The sequence below is a fragment of the Sinocyclocheilus rhinocerous genome, unplaced genomic scaffold, assembly GCF_001515625.1.
Source record: "Sinocyclocheilus rhinocerous isolate Xijiao unplaced genomic scaffold, SAMN03320098_v1.1 scaffold1591, whole genome shotgun sequence".
NCBI lineage: Eukaryota > Metazoa > Chordata > Actinopteri > Cypriniformes > Cyprinidae > Sinocyclocheilus > Sinocyclocheilus rhinocerous.
In genome coordinates, this window is record NW_015652264.1 from 399,947 (window position 1) to 415,091 (window position 15,145).

Here is a 15,145-nt window from a genome sequence, read left to right on the forward strand (position 1 = left end):
GATCACACAGATTGCATTTAAAAACATATGAGATGCAGTGAAATGAAATAAACCTTCACAAATTCGTGTCGTGTTTTCTAAACATTAAAACTGTTTTAACTTTGCATGACTTTCTTTGCATCTCTTGCATGAGATGCGAGTGCAGCAGTCATATTTGTCCGTGTAAAAATGTGCTGAATATGCGTTCTGTGTGAATGGCTTGGTTTCGGTTTTAACCTAATCAAGATCTTCTACGCATTGAGCTACTATATTTCTCTAATATTTTGAATGAATAACACAGCAGCGGCGCTTCTCGTGGGCTAGACTAACAAAACATTAAAATGCAACGTCGCTTACATCATCATCACCGCATCTCGCGCACCACTGGTGACGCTCCCTGACGCACTCCTAACATTCGATTGCACCATTTTTGCATTCAAATGCAAATGTTTATTTTAAATTCGACTAATATTCATTTTTCAGCAGTTAATTCAGCATGTGTTCGTGTGAGCTGTCTGCATCACTCACGTGCCTATATCGTGCACTATATCGAACATTTTTTATATCGTTATCGATGAAGGTGTACCGTCGATAAATATCGATACCGTTTTATCGCCCAGGCCTACTTTGTAGTTCATTTTGGCAGGAACTGACCGAAGATCAGCCAATCAGATTAGAGTTTGCCAGACTCCGAATGTGTTTGTGTGCGATATGCATCAGACAGTCAATGAGTCAATTTAATTCAGTATCGTGATGTATTTTATAGAGAATAATTGATGAGAAAACAGAGGGTCTTGATTTTAAAGCATTTTATTTGCATCTCCTCATCATCTAAGAAGGAGCGCCAATCTAGTGTGGAAGCAAATTTTCAGATTTTGACTAGGGCTGCACGATAAATCGCATGCGATATTTAATGCGGACTAAAGATTATGAAAATAAACTTTTTTTTTTTGTAAATTAAATTTCACAGATGAATTGTTCTACAGTAGAATAGCTTTTATTTGTATATTTTCTGTTTTAATTTTAGTTTGTTTTAGCAATTTTGTTATGAGCTTTTATAATATTTTTGTTTGTATTATATTTCTATTTAGTTATAGTTTTAGTAATTTTAGTACTTCAGCTTATTTCAGAACTTCAAGTTTTTGTCGTGTTTATATTTCATATTATTTCAGCTTTATTTCAGTTACTGAAAATAATTTTTAGTTAAGAATAACAACACTGATGTGTTCTAACAGAGTAAATGAATTTTGATAGCATGTGTCTCATAACAAAAGCACAGCAAAGTGGATCAAATGTGATGCCAATAGTAGAAAATACTAATTACTAACAATAATTACTAATAACTACAAAGTTTTAATCTTCCTAACTAGGAAAGTCTACACCACAGTTATAACAAAAACGACACAAGAATGATATAAATGACCCTTCGCAAAGACCTGCCTCCCTTAGTTACTGTTGCTATGTCCGACAAGCCATGGCGCTTTCACGCCACACATCATGTTCTCACGCGAAACGAAGAGGAAACTGACAACGCGCCAACAGACAAGACAGAGCAGGCTACTTTAGGTATGAAACAATCTCCGCTTTCAATTTTTTTTTAAAGAAATTCAAACAATAAATACTGTTTTGTGGCTCTTTAATGTGTCGTGACAGATCACTGTAGCGCCTCAGTTCAAGCGGCACGTGAACTGATGATCTATTCCTCTTCACTAGTTATAGCACAAAATAAACATGAATGAACATCAGAAGGTATCTTGTTTCAACCATGGAAAGACGTCAGTACACACCATTTTTCAAGTTCAAGTCCACCGACGTTAATAGACTCTTCTGTCTGGTTTGTTTGTCGGACAAAATAGCAGATTCGGCGTTATGATTGGTCAGATCGCCTGTCAATCAAACTCCCTGTGAAGGATCGATAGGAATCACTTTCAGAAAGATTTTTTTTCCATCTAGAGAACAATAAAAATATCGCCAGCGAATCTGCAGCATGTGCTTATAATAAACAGAATGTTATCGTTTATTCGTGTGGACGCTAATATAGTTATTGTTCGTGTTGTGAACGGCCCTTTAGAGTTTAGTAGAACTGTCCAAACTGTTGTTCATTATAGTGCAGTAAAACTTTACAGCAACTCTTTTTTTTAGTTTTTTTTTAAAGAATGAATGTTTAGAAGGTTTATTTTTAGTTTTTAGGTTTCTTCTTGTTCATGGAAACTCTGTTTTCTGTCTAGGAGGAGGGTGTGTATGAGTTTGAGGGAGAAATAGAGGGAGAGGTGGAGTACCCTGCGGTGATCGTGGAGCCGGTGCCCAGTGCGCGGTTGGAGCAGGGCTTCGCTGCTCAGGTGCTGGTGTATGATGACGAGACCTACCTGATGCAGGGAGTGGCTGAGGAGCAGGAGGTGGAGACAGAAGTGCTGGAGACAGGTGAGAACACTGTTACTACATAACCACTGTTCTGTCTGGCTCATTTTCACTCAACCTATGAGAACACTTGGCGAAGGACATTCGAAGGTACACACCCTTTCATGCTTCAGCATCACTTCATGAACATATACACAGTCTTTAATGTATGCTCACTAAATATAAATGCTCATAGTCACACTACCTCATAGGGCTGCACAATCGGAATAAAACCAGAATTGCAATATGGCCTAATCAGTAATACAATTGTAAAGGCTGCAATTTAATTAAAGGGGTCCTATTATGCTTTTTCACTTTTTTAATTTTAGTCAGTGTGTAGTGTGTATATTTGGGCATAAAAAAGATCTAGAAAGTTACAAATCTCAAAGTCCACTCCAAAGGGAGATATTTCGTTTTTTAAAAATCCTTCCTACACTCATAGAAAATAAAGTATTTACATTTTAAAGATGTGGCGCGACACGACTCTGCGCTTCTCGTCCGGTGCGTGACCGCCTGAAACGCTGTTTTTTTAGCCCTATTCGCACGGGATTAGTATTACCTGTTGACCTCCAGTCATTTGTAATAATTGCGGAGGTTGTCTGTGATCTTAATCCCGTGCGAATCGGCCATGTCTGTAATTTGTAAAGTAAAAATTCCCCCGCAAATGACCTACCATATTTTTTTGCCGCACACCGAGGTCCTGTGATAATATTAGTCCCGTGTGAAAAATAATGCGTTTTTCGAACCACCAAGCATGAGAGCATGTTCTAGTACACCCCCAAAACAAAATCAAGACTTTGTAAAAGAGCATAATAGGACCCCTTTAAATATATGCGCTGCATGTTTCAGAGTGAAGCACACAGTTGTGTTAATTTACAAACAATCAGCTCATGATTCAGTGTTTTCAGTGTCCTGAAGCAGCTTGGCTCCCAGAAAAGTAAAGAAACTTGGAAAGTAAAGAAATTAGGACAGACATAAATAGAAGTAATGCAATTTTACTGTTGTTCTGTTGTGAAATAAAATGATTATTAAAATCTTTTTTTTTTTGCAGTATTGCAATAGTAATATATTTCTTTATTGATTTATCTTTTGAGTGATACTAGAATAAAAAATATTTGTAATAATGTATTGTTATTGAGTAGTAGTAATAGTACTAGTAGTAATGTGCAGTCATATTAAATGGGGGGCAACTGTTTATTTTTCTTCTTTTTTTTGTCTGTAACCGATCACATGCCTGTCGTGTCAGCTTCTAGCTATTCAAAGCACATCAATATTGAATTCCCCATTAAAATGGCAGGAAAGCCCTTTGCACACACTTTACCACAGCTACCACTCTTACTTAATGTGCTTTTGTTCACTTGAACAAAATGCTCTTTATTCCTGATTGCACATTAAAATATTTTGAATCTTGTGATTTCCAGTAGTTGATTTTGGCAGAGAGACTTTATGAAGCCGCTGTTTGAGAAACATATGACTTGTATCTAGCATAATTCATTTGTAAACTTTAATCGCCCAACCAAAATACTTTATGGGTGGACGTTGATGGCTATTAAATGCTACAGAGAGAGTTGACTATAATAGTTGAACATTACTTTCTTATGTCTCAGTTATGTTAGTGGTTATATACCCTGGTTATTTTGATGCTTGCAGATTATTTGTTATTATATGTTGTATATAGAACACCGTCCCTATGGGCTGGGATTTATGGGATATTTAGTGATACATCATTTCAGAGGGTAACCACAGAAGCATGATTCTGCAACCATGTTGCCCAAAGATAGCTTTCTTGTTTTGGTTACAGTAACTTATCAGTCAAACACAGGGCTACACTTCTATTTTTTTACAACCAATTTCTGATCAAAATTGCCCTGTTATAGAATTATATTTTACTGATGTATCAGAGATTGTCACTTTAAAGAGGCAGTTCACCCCAAAAAAGTAAAAAAGTCATCATCATTCGGTCACCTCCATGTTGTTTCATTCATTCATGGATCACAAAAATTATGCAAGCAGAATGTTAAGAACTCAGAGCCTCAGTTACAATTTGCTTTCATTGTATGGAAAAAAGCAGTGAAAGTAAATGGTGACTGGGTTTTCCTAACATCTCATTTTGTGCTCTATTGTAGAAAGTAAGTAATACCGGTTTGTAGCACCTTGAGGGTGATGTATATAACGGTGTTTTGTATAGATATGGTGCCAAGGCCTTGTCGTGTGATGGGTCTCTACCGCCCTCTTTTGGACATTCTTTGAAGTGTTGCACAGAATATGGTCAATACAACTTATAGTGTCAATACTTAGAAGTCACTTGTAATGTCAATATTTAGAAGGTACTTATAGTAAGTACTTAAAAGTGTCACGTGACAGCATAATACCCCGCCCCTTTATTATTCGTCCAGATACATTGAGATAACCGTTTAAAAATGCTTAAAAGACAATATGAAGATGTTTAAGAACATTTTATAAAGAATGTCCAACTAGATAAGAATAAAATACAAAATAATATCACTGTCTATTCAGAACAGTTATTTTCAATTATTTATATACTTCAGATACTTTTATATCACAGTTGAAAGTGCTTTAAAAACATTAAGAAGATGTTTAAGAATATTTAATAAAAAAATGTCCCTCTAGATAAAATACAAAATACGACGCAAAGAAACTTAGAAACGTTATTTTCACTGATTTGACTTTGTGGAGAATTTTTATATATCTTGTCTTTTAAAATACGTATGTGCGTTGTTTTAGTTACTATACACTCTGAAAATATATATATTTAAAGATTTAAAAAGTTTTTTTGGAAAATGCCGTTGACGTAAATCGAACGTAAAGCAGAGCGCGCGTAGGATTTCCTGTGTTTGGCGCGGAAGGATCTGTGCGCGCTGTTGAGTTTGTGGAGATTTCCTGTGGAGGCGGAGTGATATGCGAGTCATGCGTCTGTAAACGCTTTCAATGCGAGTCAATGTGATTCTGCACCTCTGGACGAAACATGGCGACGTCGCTGCATGAGGGACCCGCTAACCAGCTCGATCTACTTATCCGAGCAGGTAAAAAGACCCAAGCGCGTGTTCAGCCTCGCCAGCGTGGGTTTGCTTGGGGCGCAGCAGAGCAGTGCGCGCCGCAGCGCTGAGATCCGCCAAGTTGTGCTGTAAAGTAATGGAGGGCATTTCAGGAAGTGATCACCTTGGATGGCAACCTGCATGGCGTTGCTTAATTTTCTTATCGGTTTTCTTGGAGTGCTGAAAAGTAGCGTGAAGGTGTGTTTGTTGTGTTGCGCGTGACCAGCGTGCACAGTGTTGAGTTTGCATGGCGCTGAGGGCGTTTTAAATGTGGAGTGTGTTAGAATAACGGGTTTCTCTGGAGGTGGTGCGCTGCTCTGAAACCAGGAAGTGGGAGAGATGTTGTCTTTCCTACGTCTTTGCCACGCTGTCTGGAGTCGGAAGGGCACTGAGTTTTAGTTTTAACTCTTAAATAGAGCTTACTAAAATGTGAATGTTAGGTTATCCATTGAGGGGATTGTTTTCTTAATAAAATAGCGTCTGAGAGCTTTACGTTTGACGATTGGTTTATTTTGATGCCTCATCGTCAAAGGAAATGTGGCATATGGAGGAAAAAATACATGCGGAGCCACTACATTACAACTTCAGTATTAATTTATTTTTGGCGTTAAGATGCGTGTCAAAAATATTGCGTTTGAGTAATAAAATACATGTTTGCTTCATGTCGCAGATGTCCCGTTATCTAAACGTGGTCGCTCTGCTTTCTGCACATTTTAGCGCTAAATGTTAAGCTCCTTGAGCAACATTTAACGCTTAATTATTTCTTTAAACTCCACTTTGTCTTTAATGACCTTAATTGTGTCGCTGTAAAAGTGTCGAGTGCATATTTGACTTTTTTCCTTTAAGTGTTTATATTTTAGAGGTAATTTGATGGCGGAAGCATTGTTATTCCACTGGGCTGTCTACATTTTGAGTGACCGCGCTTGTCGTCCAATAGTATTGGCGTCGCGTTCGAAATCCAACACCTGGCCAATCATCTTGCTTGTTTCTTGGGGCGTTGATCAGAGAAGCGGCCAATCAGATTCGGGGCGGGGATTGAGTGGCAGGAAGCTCGGAGAGCGTCTTCAGAAAGAACTGGAGGGAAAGCTCTGACGACTGTAAACACGGAAGTGAGGAGGGACAGCACTACTTTCTTGTGGACCGCTATTTTAGTGACAGAAAAATAGTACCACAATATTCAGTCTCATATGTCATTTGTTTACGATTTGCTGAATTATTGCTAATAGTAATTTATTTATTATTATATGAACAACAACAACGACGTGATTAGCTATTTAGCCGCTTTTCTAGTATTTTATGAACATTTAAGTGAATCTTCATTTCTTGTACTTATAGGCATAAAGTACGTGTTGTATTTTTTATTTTTTTTGAAAAGTGTTTGAATTTTTCTTTTGATTTTTTTAAGATGTATTATTTATTTGTTTATTTTTTGAATAATAAGCAAAAAATGGCTAACAAATGATCACCCTCTTGTTCTTCCAAAAATGATGGCATAGAGCAACATGAGGGTGAGTAAATATTATATTGTTGATTTTTTTGCGTGAGCTATCCTTTTAAAAATATATCTACAAAGACTAAAACATACTTACAAACAATAGGTGCAACTTTAATTATTGTTTTTCTAATTTATAGTAATTGTCTGAAAGAAGTCTACTTATATTAACTTTGCAGTGTAGTCATGTAAACCATAAGAATATTGTTAATAACTACACTCTGACTTGTGTCCTGTCTCCAAGGGCAGATCTTTCAGAATACAGGAAGTAAATGCATGCTGGGTCACCCATTCTAGAGGACACTGTGTGTATGTTTATGACTGGGACTGCCTAAAGATAGCCCCCGTGTGCAGCAACAGACACACATAGCCAAACATGGGCAGGCTCAGGTTGTAATGGGAGTTCAGCGGCGGCTTGGATAGACTGGCACAGGTGCTAGTGGCTCTGGATGTTAACGTCAAAGGGAGCAGGGCTGAAGGTGCCGTCCTATATATGCATAAACTGCTTGTCTGAGATCAGCCAGTCTGCACCTGCTTCTAAATAAGAGCATCCAAGGAAGTGACTTGTTAGCAGATGCTTTTATCCAAACTGTCTTAGAGCACACTAATTGGGCTTTGAGAAGACTGGTTGCAGGTATGACACCCCTGGATCTATTTAGGTCCAAAGGCAGAATCTTAAGTAGTCTACAGTTCGTAGGTTGCACTTTTGTATTAATAGGTCCTTATGGGATTTACATTAGATGTCCTCTCACACTCATTTGTGTTAGTTATATTTAGTGATTCAAAACACTCATTCTCAGAGTGCTCAACTTGCTTTGTCTGTCACTCATCTCAAGTCTTTGAAAATAAATGACTTCCTTTCGCGTTGTCACTGCATATTGCTGTCAGTTTTAACTCCTCTTTAACTGTCAGGTAGTGTTTTTAAAGCTCTTAAGTACCATATTTAAGTGTCACTCACACACTTGATTTAGTCTGCATACTAAGTGGATGTCATCAAAGAAACTTATTCAACAATAAAGACTTTTCAAGAGGCAACAAAAATATTAGTTTCAAATATATTTGATAAATAAAAAATCTGTTTGTAATGTATTTTCTGTGAACTTGTTGTTTTTGATTTATAGCAATTACTAGACCAGTTTTCTCTTGTCACTCATACCCAAACATGTCACTTATTTGGTGGAAATTGTTTTGGATATTATATTGAGTAACCCTGAATGCACGTTTTCCATCCAATAGCACCCTCTATTGGCAGCTCAGTGTACAAATATTCTATTTGTTAATTACTCTTACTGTTCAAAATTTTAGCTTCATTAAGATTTAAAAAAAAAAAGGAATAAACTTTTATTTAGCAAGGGTGCATTGAATTAATCTGAAATTACATGAAATAAATTTCTAATGTTACAAAATGTTTCTGAATTTCTGAAAATTCAGCTTTTCCTTGACAGAAATAGATGATATTTTAAAATGGACAGTTATTTTACATTGTTGTACAATTTCACAATATTAGTTTTTCTGTATTTTTGACCAAATAAATGCAACCTTGGTGAGCAAAAAAAGACTTCTTTCAAAAACACATTTTAAAGTGCCCCTATTATGGGTAATGAAAGGTTCATATTTTGGTTTTGGGAGTCCCCAACAACAGGTTGACATGCATGCAAGGTCAAAAAACACTTGTCTCATTGTCTTATAATATGCATTTATTTTTACCTTACTTGCTCAACGACTCCCAAACGATTCGCTCAACGATTCATTTTTCCAAACCCCTCATTTGCGTGACGCTAGTCTGCGGTGATTGGTCCGATTGGTCTCATTTCCATTTCCTTTAAAAGTTGAGGGTTGGTAAGATTTTCAAATGTTTTTGTAAATAAGTATCTTAAGCTCACCAAGACTGCATTTATTTGATCAAAAATACAGTACAAACAATAATATTGTGAAATATCATTACAATTTAAAACTATAATTTAAAACTGTTTTGTATATTAAAGTGCCCCTATTATGGGTAATGAAAGGTTCATATTTTGGTTTTGGGAGTCCCCAACAACAGGTTGACATGCATGCAAGGTCAAAAAACACTTTCATTGTCTTATAATATGCATTTATTTCTACCTTACTTGCTCAACGACTCCCAAACGATTCGCTCAACGATTCATTTTTCCAAACCCCTCCTTTGCGTGACGCTGATCTGCGGTGATTGGGCCGGTTGGTCTCCGTTTCATTTCATCATGCCTGTAATGCCTGATAAAGCAGCGTTTGTGAGCGCAGTGCTGCTTTGTGTACAGCGTTACCGGGGAAACCGCTATTTTTACCACTCCAAAAGCCGCACCTAGTGGCAAAGAATGAATTAGCATTTTCATTCAGACCAACATGAAAAGACCAACAAGTGGGCGGGCAATATGCTAATTTTTCATGTTGACGTCAGCATGAAACGGCTTGGGATTCGTTTTAAAAACGACTCGTTTCAATGATTCAGAGTCGACTCTTTCTTTTGAGAGACAATAACTTTATACACGGTGCACTTTCAGATTTAAAACTTTGCAGGATGTTTTCAGGATGTTTCACATTAGAGATGTGTTACACACTGCATGAAAGGTAATTTTCAAAAATCCATAATAGGGGCACTTATTACCGACCCCAAACTTTTGAATGGTAGTGTATATATCAACATATCGGACACATTAAATGATTAAATATGAGAATTAAAATGAGATAAAGCTGTTTTTCACAAATATAGAGGTTACCACAAAAAAAAAACAATCACAAAAGCATTTTTTTGTGTGTGTTCCGTCTGTTGCAGTGGAAGCATCAGTTCATGGCTCTGTGCATTGCTCAGATAAAACCATTGAGGCTGCTGAAGCTCTTCTACATATGGACTCTCCCTCCAGCTTGCGTGGAGACCGGAGCCCAGGTGAGCTCTGCTTTCTCTTTCTCTTCCTCTATCAATCGCTCCATCGCTTTCTCTTCCTCCATCAACTTTAGCTTTCACATCACAAAATAAGACCGTAGATAGCCACACAGTGAGGAGTACATCATTTCTAAAAATTTTTTTTTTTTTTCTGTTGTAGAGGTGTTTGTGCCTCCATGTGTCAACACTTCGGTGTTCCTGCATGCTGCCATGCGACCTGACGTTCTGACAGAGACCGTGGTGGAGATCAGCACAGAGGACTCCGAGCCTATGGAGGTGGTTACGGTTCTCGAGGAGCCTGAGATGCTGGAGACGGAACCCACTAAGAGAAGAAAATGTGAGAACACAAGAACGTTATTGTGAAAAGCGCTGTTTGGATAATTTTTTTTGTCAAGTTTACATAGATTCTCTTTGGCTTTTTTCAATATTAACTTAACATTTATTTAATTGACTATCTTTATCTTAACTGTTCTTTATATGTTTCATCCTTTCAGCTGGGCGAAAACCCAAACCCCATCACATTTCAAACGGATCACCAGATCTGGGCATCAAGAAGAAGTCCAGAGAAGGGAAAGGTATGTCCTATAAATTCAGTGCTATATGCTTATTGGGTGAAGAAAAATCTGGGTCATATTTGATTCCAAAATCAAAAGAAAAATGAAATTTGTGTAAAATGAAGTGATGCTTTAATGTGATGTCATTCTCATTACAGTATTAATATTACTTTTGTGCATCATATCATGATGATATTAATTGTTGAATTAATTTTGGGAGATTTGACATTGCTTTAGAAAGCAATAAATGTACAATTTATAATTGGTAAGTATGATTACACTACCATTCATTTGGGGTCAGTACGTTTTTTTTTGAGAGGAATTTATTACTTTATCTAGCAAGGATGCATTAAATGTTATACTTTCGATATTAAATAAATGCTGTTCATCATAAATATCTTAAGCACAACCGTTTTCAAAAAAGGATAATTAACACATTTCTGTGACACTGAGGACTGGATGTATGGTCGCCCCCCCAATGCCCACTCAGTAAGGAGTTTTAATTCCGTAGGGGGCGCTGTTGGTCTACTTCTAATAAAATGAAAGCAAAATACACAACTAACATTTAGACTGTGTTTCTGATTAAATAAAGTAGTAATTGATGCCATAAAATCATGAGTATATTTTGATTTAAAGTTCAGAAGCTATAGCTTACATGAAAAAAAAAACACAAACATGTCACTTAAATAATTTTATATATAATGATTTATTCATTGTGTAAATAGGTTATATTTTTTAAACAAATTATGAGCTCTAAAAGATTTTCCGAATTTTTAAAACTCTTGCTTTAGAACATTTACAAATGTTAAATCTTAACACAAAATGTTAAGGTTACCACTGCATCTTTCTGAAGAAAAAAAAAATAAATAAATGCAGCGATTGAATATAATTTATAGTTATTTTCAAATCTTCAATGTACTGTCATTATAAAAGAACTTCATTGTTGTTTATTTAATTCTAACAAATAAGTTCTTGTTAAAAACTAACCAAAATTAAAAAAAAAAATGTGTTTATATTTTCTGCACAGGAGAGACTTGGTGATGTTTCCAAACAAAAGGAAATATATCGGTATCAGCATTGACTATTGGCCAAAATGAGTTAAAAAATATCGGGATATCGGCAAAAGTCTAATATCGTGCATCCCTAGTATATAATGATGGTGACATTCTTGATGGGATTTGTAAGATCCACCCCAATATTATATATTTATTTGTGAATGGAACTTAGTTCAGTTATCAGTTGTGTTTTGCTATGTCAGTGGGCTGTTAATTAGCAAATACTACTTAAATTATGCTTAACTCATGTGATATTTGTGTTTTCTTAAAGGAAGTACATACCTGTGGGAGTTTCTGTTGGACCTGCTGCAGGATAAGAACACCTGTCCCAGATACATTAAGTGGACACAGAGGGAGAAGGGCATCTTCAAGCTGGTGGACTCTAAAGCTGTGTCAAAGCTCTGGGGCAAACACAAGAACAAACCAGACATGAACTATGAAACCATGGGCAGAGCGCTCAGGTGAGGAGCTTGTGTGTGCAAACACCATAAGATATTTAAGATGACTTTTTCCAACACGTTTTGCAATGGCTTGAATGCCATATTGACCAGTTGCAATTGGCATCCATAACTAGATCTCTCTGTTCTAATGTTGTCTTTGTCTTTGTTTGACTCTCAGGTATTACTATCAGAGAGGTATCTTGGCTAAAGTAGAGGGTCAGAGGTTGGTGTATCAGTTTAAGGAAATGCCTAAAGACATTGTCGTCATCGACGATGATAAGTGCGACCCAGGCGATAACATAATCAGAGAGAAGACCTACGAGCGCATTCCTCCCTCATCTGACACTCTATTGGTAACTGACCTCTCCAAAACCCCTGCCATCTTGAGAGGGGGAGGAAGGACTGTGGTCCATCCGGGCTCCCCAAAAGCTAAAGCTGCACTCAATGCAACTCCTTTTCAGCGCATTGTAACGGTCTCTGCGTCAACAGATCCATCACAGCTGTCCCATGCCACCTTTATCCCTAATGCCAATGCACCCAGGTAACCAGACTTAAATTTGTGTTAAAAAAAAAATTTGTGGATTTTTCGGCATTGTTTTAAAACATAATCTTGTGTCTAGGACTGTGCGGGTTGCTATGCAAGTTCCGGTCGTCATGACAAACTCCTTGGGACAGAAGATCTCCACGGTGGCCGTGCAGTCAGCAAATCCTTCGCTCCTAACCACAGCACCTACCAACACCGGCTCAGCAACTGGTGCGAACGCACCCAAAGTCCTAATCCAGACCATGCCAACGATGGTTCCCGCCACAGCCGAGAATGGTGACAAGATCACAGTCCAGCTCGCCAAGATAATCACCATCCCCGCAACCCAGCTCACACAGTGCCAGCTACAGACCAAACTGGGCACCCCAACAGGCATCAATCTGATGGGCGCCCCCCTCACCGTCCGAGCCCTTACGCCCGTGTCTGTGGCGCCAGGGATGCAGGTGGTCAGATTGGCAGTTCCGGCCCAACAGAGTCCAGCTCAGGCAAAGACGCAGGTCCCTGTTTCAATCCCAATCTCCATCCATACGACATCTACCCCGGCGTCAGTTCCAGTTCAGATCCAGATTCACCAGAGTCAGCTTTCTCCAGAAGCAAAAAGCGTAGCTCAGACCTCAGAGTCGAAACCCGACAGCACTTCGGCAGAACAGCCTGAGCAGGACAATCCCACACAGGACGCAGCAGCAGTGGTGGTAGAGGAAGGTTCAAAACCACAATCCGAAGCAGAGAGCTGAAGAGCGTTTTGTCAGTCATGAACAATAATAAATGAACTTCTATTACCCAGATACTCTTCAATCATATTCTGGAGTACAAACTGGAGATTGGTTGACTTGTACAGTTTCAGAGTTCAAGTGTGGTTTCATTTTTATATATATATATATATATATATAAATAAATAAATAAATAAAAAATCAGGCAAATACCACAGTTCTCACATCATGTAGATTAAATCTGGATGTCCGTCATTTCAATAATGAGTTGTTAAAGGGACCAATGTAAAGAACACTACACTTCTCATTTTATTTTTTATTCTTACTTTGATGCCAATAACAGCTAAGCAGAACACTAAGGAGTGAGTAGTTGAAGTAGTCAAGTATGTGAACTTTTGAGGGAGGATAAATTCAACTTTTTATAACTTGTATAAAGTTTTTTTTTTTCTTTAACATTAAATTTGCAAGGCAAAACCAGCAAGCTTTTTTTGATGATCACTGTGAGTGCACGCTTCTGCCCGTGTTTCACATGAACGTGTTGATTCTCCCTTTTCTACTAAGGGAAGAAATGGACATTGTATATATGAATTATACAGTTTACTGAATTTATAAACAATGCAGCCTTAGAACAGTTTTATTTTTCATTTTTTGTCATTTTTCTTTTGTCAAGCTTATTAAGCTTTTGTGTTAAGCTCTTGTTTTGAAGTTTTTTTTTGTTTTTTTTCCCTCACACATTGTACCAAGCACAGTATTATTGGCAAACAAACTGCAAAGCATTTTGTGCATTGCCGTCTCAATCACCCGCAAGAAAAACAAAAAAATGGCTGTACCATTTAGGTGTTATCAAATCCAGATCCAAATCCCGGAATGATGCCAGTTTGTCAACACAATGAGAAAAAAAGGTCAACTGGCAGCATGCATCCTCACTGCGAATACATTTCTTGCACATTTTTTTTGCTTTTGCTTTTATTAGTCCTTAAAGAGGGAGAACAAGATGTTTGTGTTAAGAATAATCTAGTTTGTATATTCAACATTTGAAGTATATTCTATTTTGTTGTACTCTTGTTCCAAAGTGTACTCAAGTAGATTTTACTCAAATACAAAAAATATTCCTGAATTTGTGTGGTGGTGTTATTGATATGCCTGTCGGCTGCAGAGCTCTTTGTTGCATCTTGGGTCGCCATTTCATCTCTGACAAATGCCAGGTTTGACAGATTTGAGCTTTAGGTGCGTTGAAAACATACGGCTAGACTGTATGCAACCGCCAGACCGGATGTGAGGTATTTGAATTAAAAATAGATTAATGGGAATTACACATTTTTTTCCACTAAACGTTTAATATTTATTCATAACTACCATAAAAAGGGCAGTTATGAATAATTATCTCCAAAAATGTTTTTTTATAATTTACATTGAGTCCTAAAAAAAAAGATGAATTGGCAGTCATTTGTTTTATGTGCATACATTATTCATTCTTTTACATTGGTGATAAGCAGAGGGTAATGGCTGCTTCACAACTAATTTAAATGTTCTGGCTGGTTGCATAAACCAGAGATGGGCACTTGATTATATAAGTATAATTTACTTATATGCCTTTACAATATCTGCATCATGTATTTCCTTGATGTAGATGGGACTCTTATCATAGTATTTGATGACGTATGTCCGTGTATTGTGCATACATTCCGAAATGTCGGAAGGGTATGAAACATGGCAGGAGCCACTGTGTATGTGTTCTCACATTTGGTTATATTAGTGCAGGGGTGTCAAACTCAATTCCTGGAGTGCCGGAGCCCTGCAGAGTTTTGTTCCAAACCCTGCTCCAACACACATTCCATGTAGTTTTCAAATAAGCCTGAAGGACTTGATTAGTTGGATCAGGTGTGTTTAATTAGGGTTGAATCTAAACTCTGCAGGTCTCCGGCCCTCCAGGAATTGAGTTTGACACCCCTGTATTAGTGTGTCAGAATCAGGAACTTCATGAAGATCAGCTAGATGCAGTGAATGTGTGAAAAC

The 15,145-nt window shown here is 37.5% G+C and overlaps 1 protein-coding gene across 5 annotated transcripts in view; it reads left to right on the forward strand.

Moving 5' to 3' along the window:
- Window positions 1-14,019, forward strand: part of LOC107714223 (ETS-related transcription factor Elf-2-like) — a 25,041-nt gene extending 11,022 nt beyond the window's left edge. For 4 of the 5 annotated variants that reach the window (XM_016520018.1, XM_016520022.1, XM_016520020.1 and 1 more), the window contains exons 3-9: window positions 2,208-2,400; window positions 9,719-9,829; window positions 9,987-10,163; window positions 10,321-10,401; window positions 11,707-11,896; window positions 12,054-12,416; window positions 12,496-14,019. In XM_016520018.1, coding sequence (XP_016375504.1) covers window positions 2,208-2,400; window positions 9,719-9,829; window positions 9,987-10,163; window positions 10,321-10,401; window positions 11,707-11,896; window positions 12,054-12,416; window positions 12,496-13,153 — 1,773 coding nt within the window. In that variant the 3' untranslated portion in view covers window positions 13,154-14,019. Of the gene's footprint in view, window positions 1-2,207; window positions 2,401-5,197; window positions 5,421-9,718; window positions 9,830-9,986; window positions 10,164-10,320; window positions 10,402-11,706; window positions 11,897-12,053; window positions 12,417-12,495 lie in introns of those variants that run through there. The other variant, XM_016520023.1, reaches the window with a different exon arrangement.
- The last annotated feature ends 1,126 nt before the right edge of the window (window positions 14,020-15,145 follow it).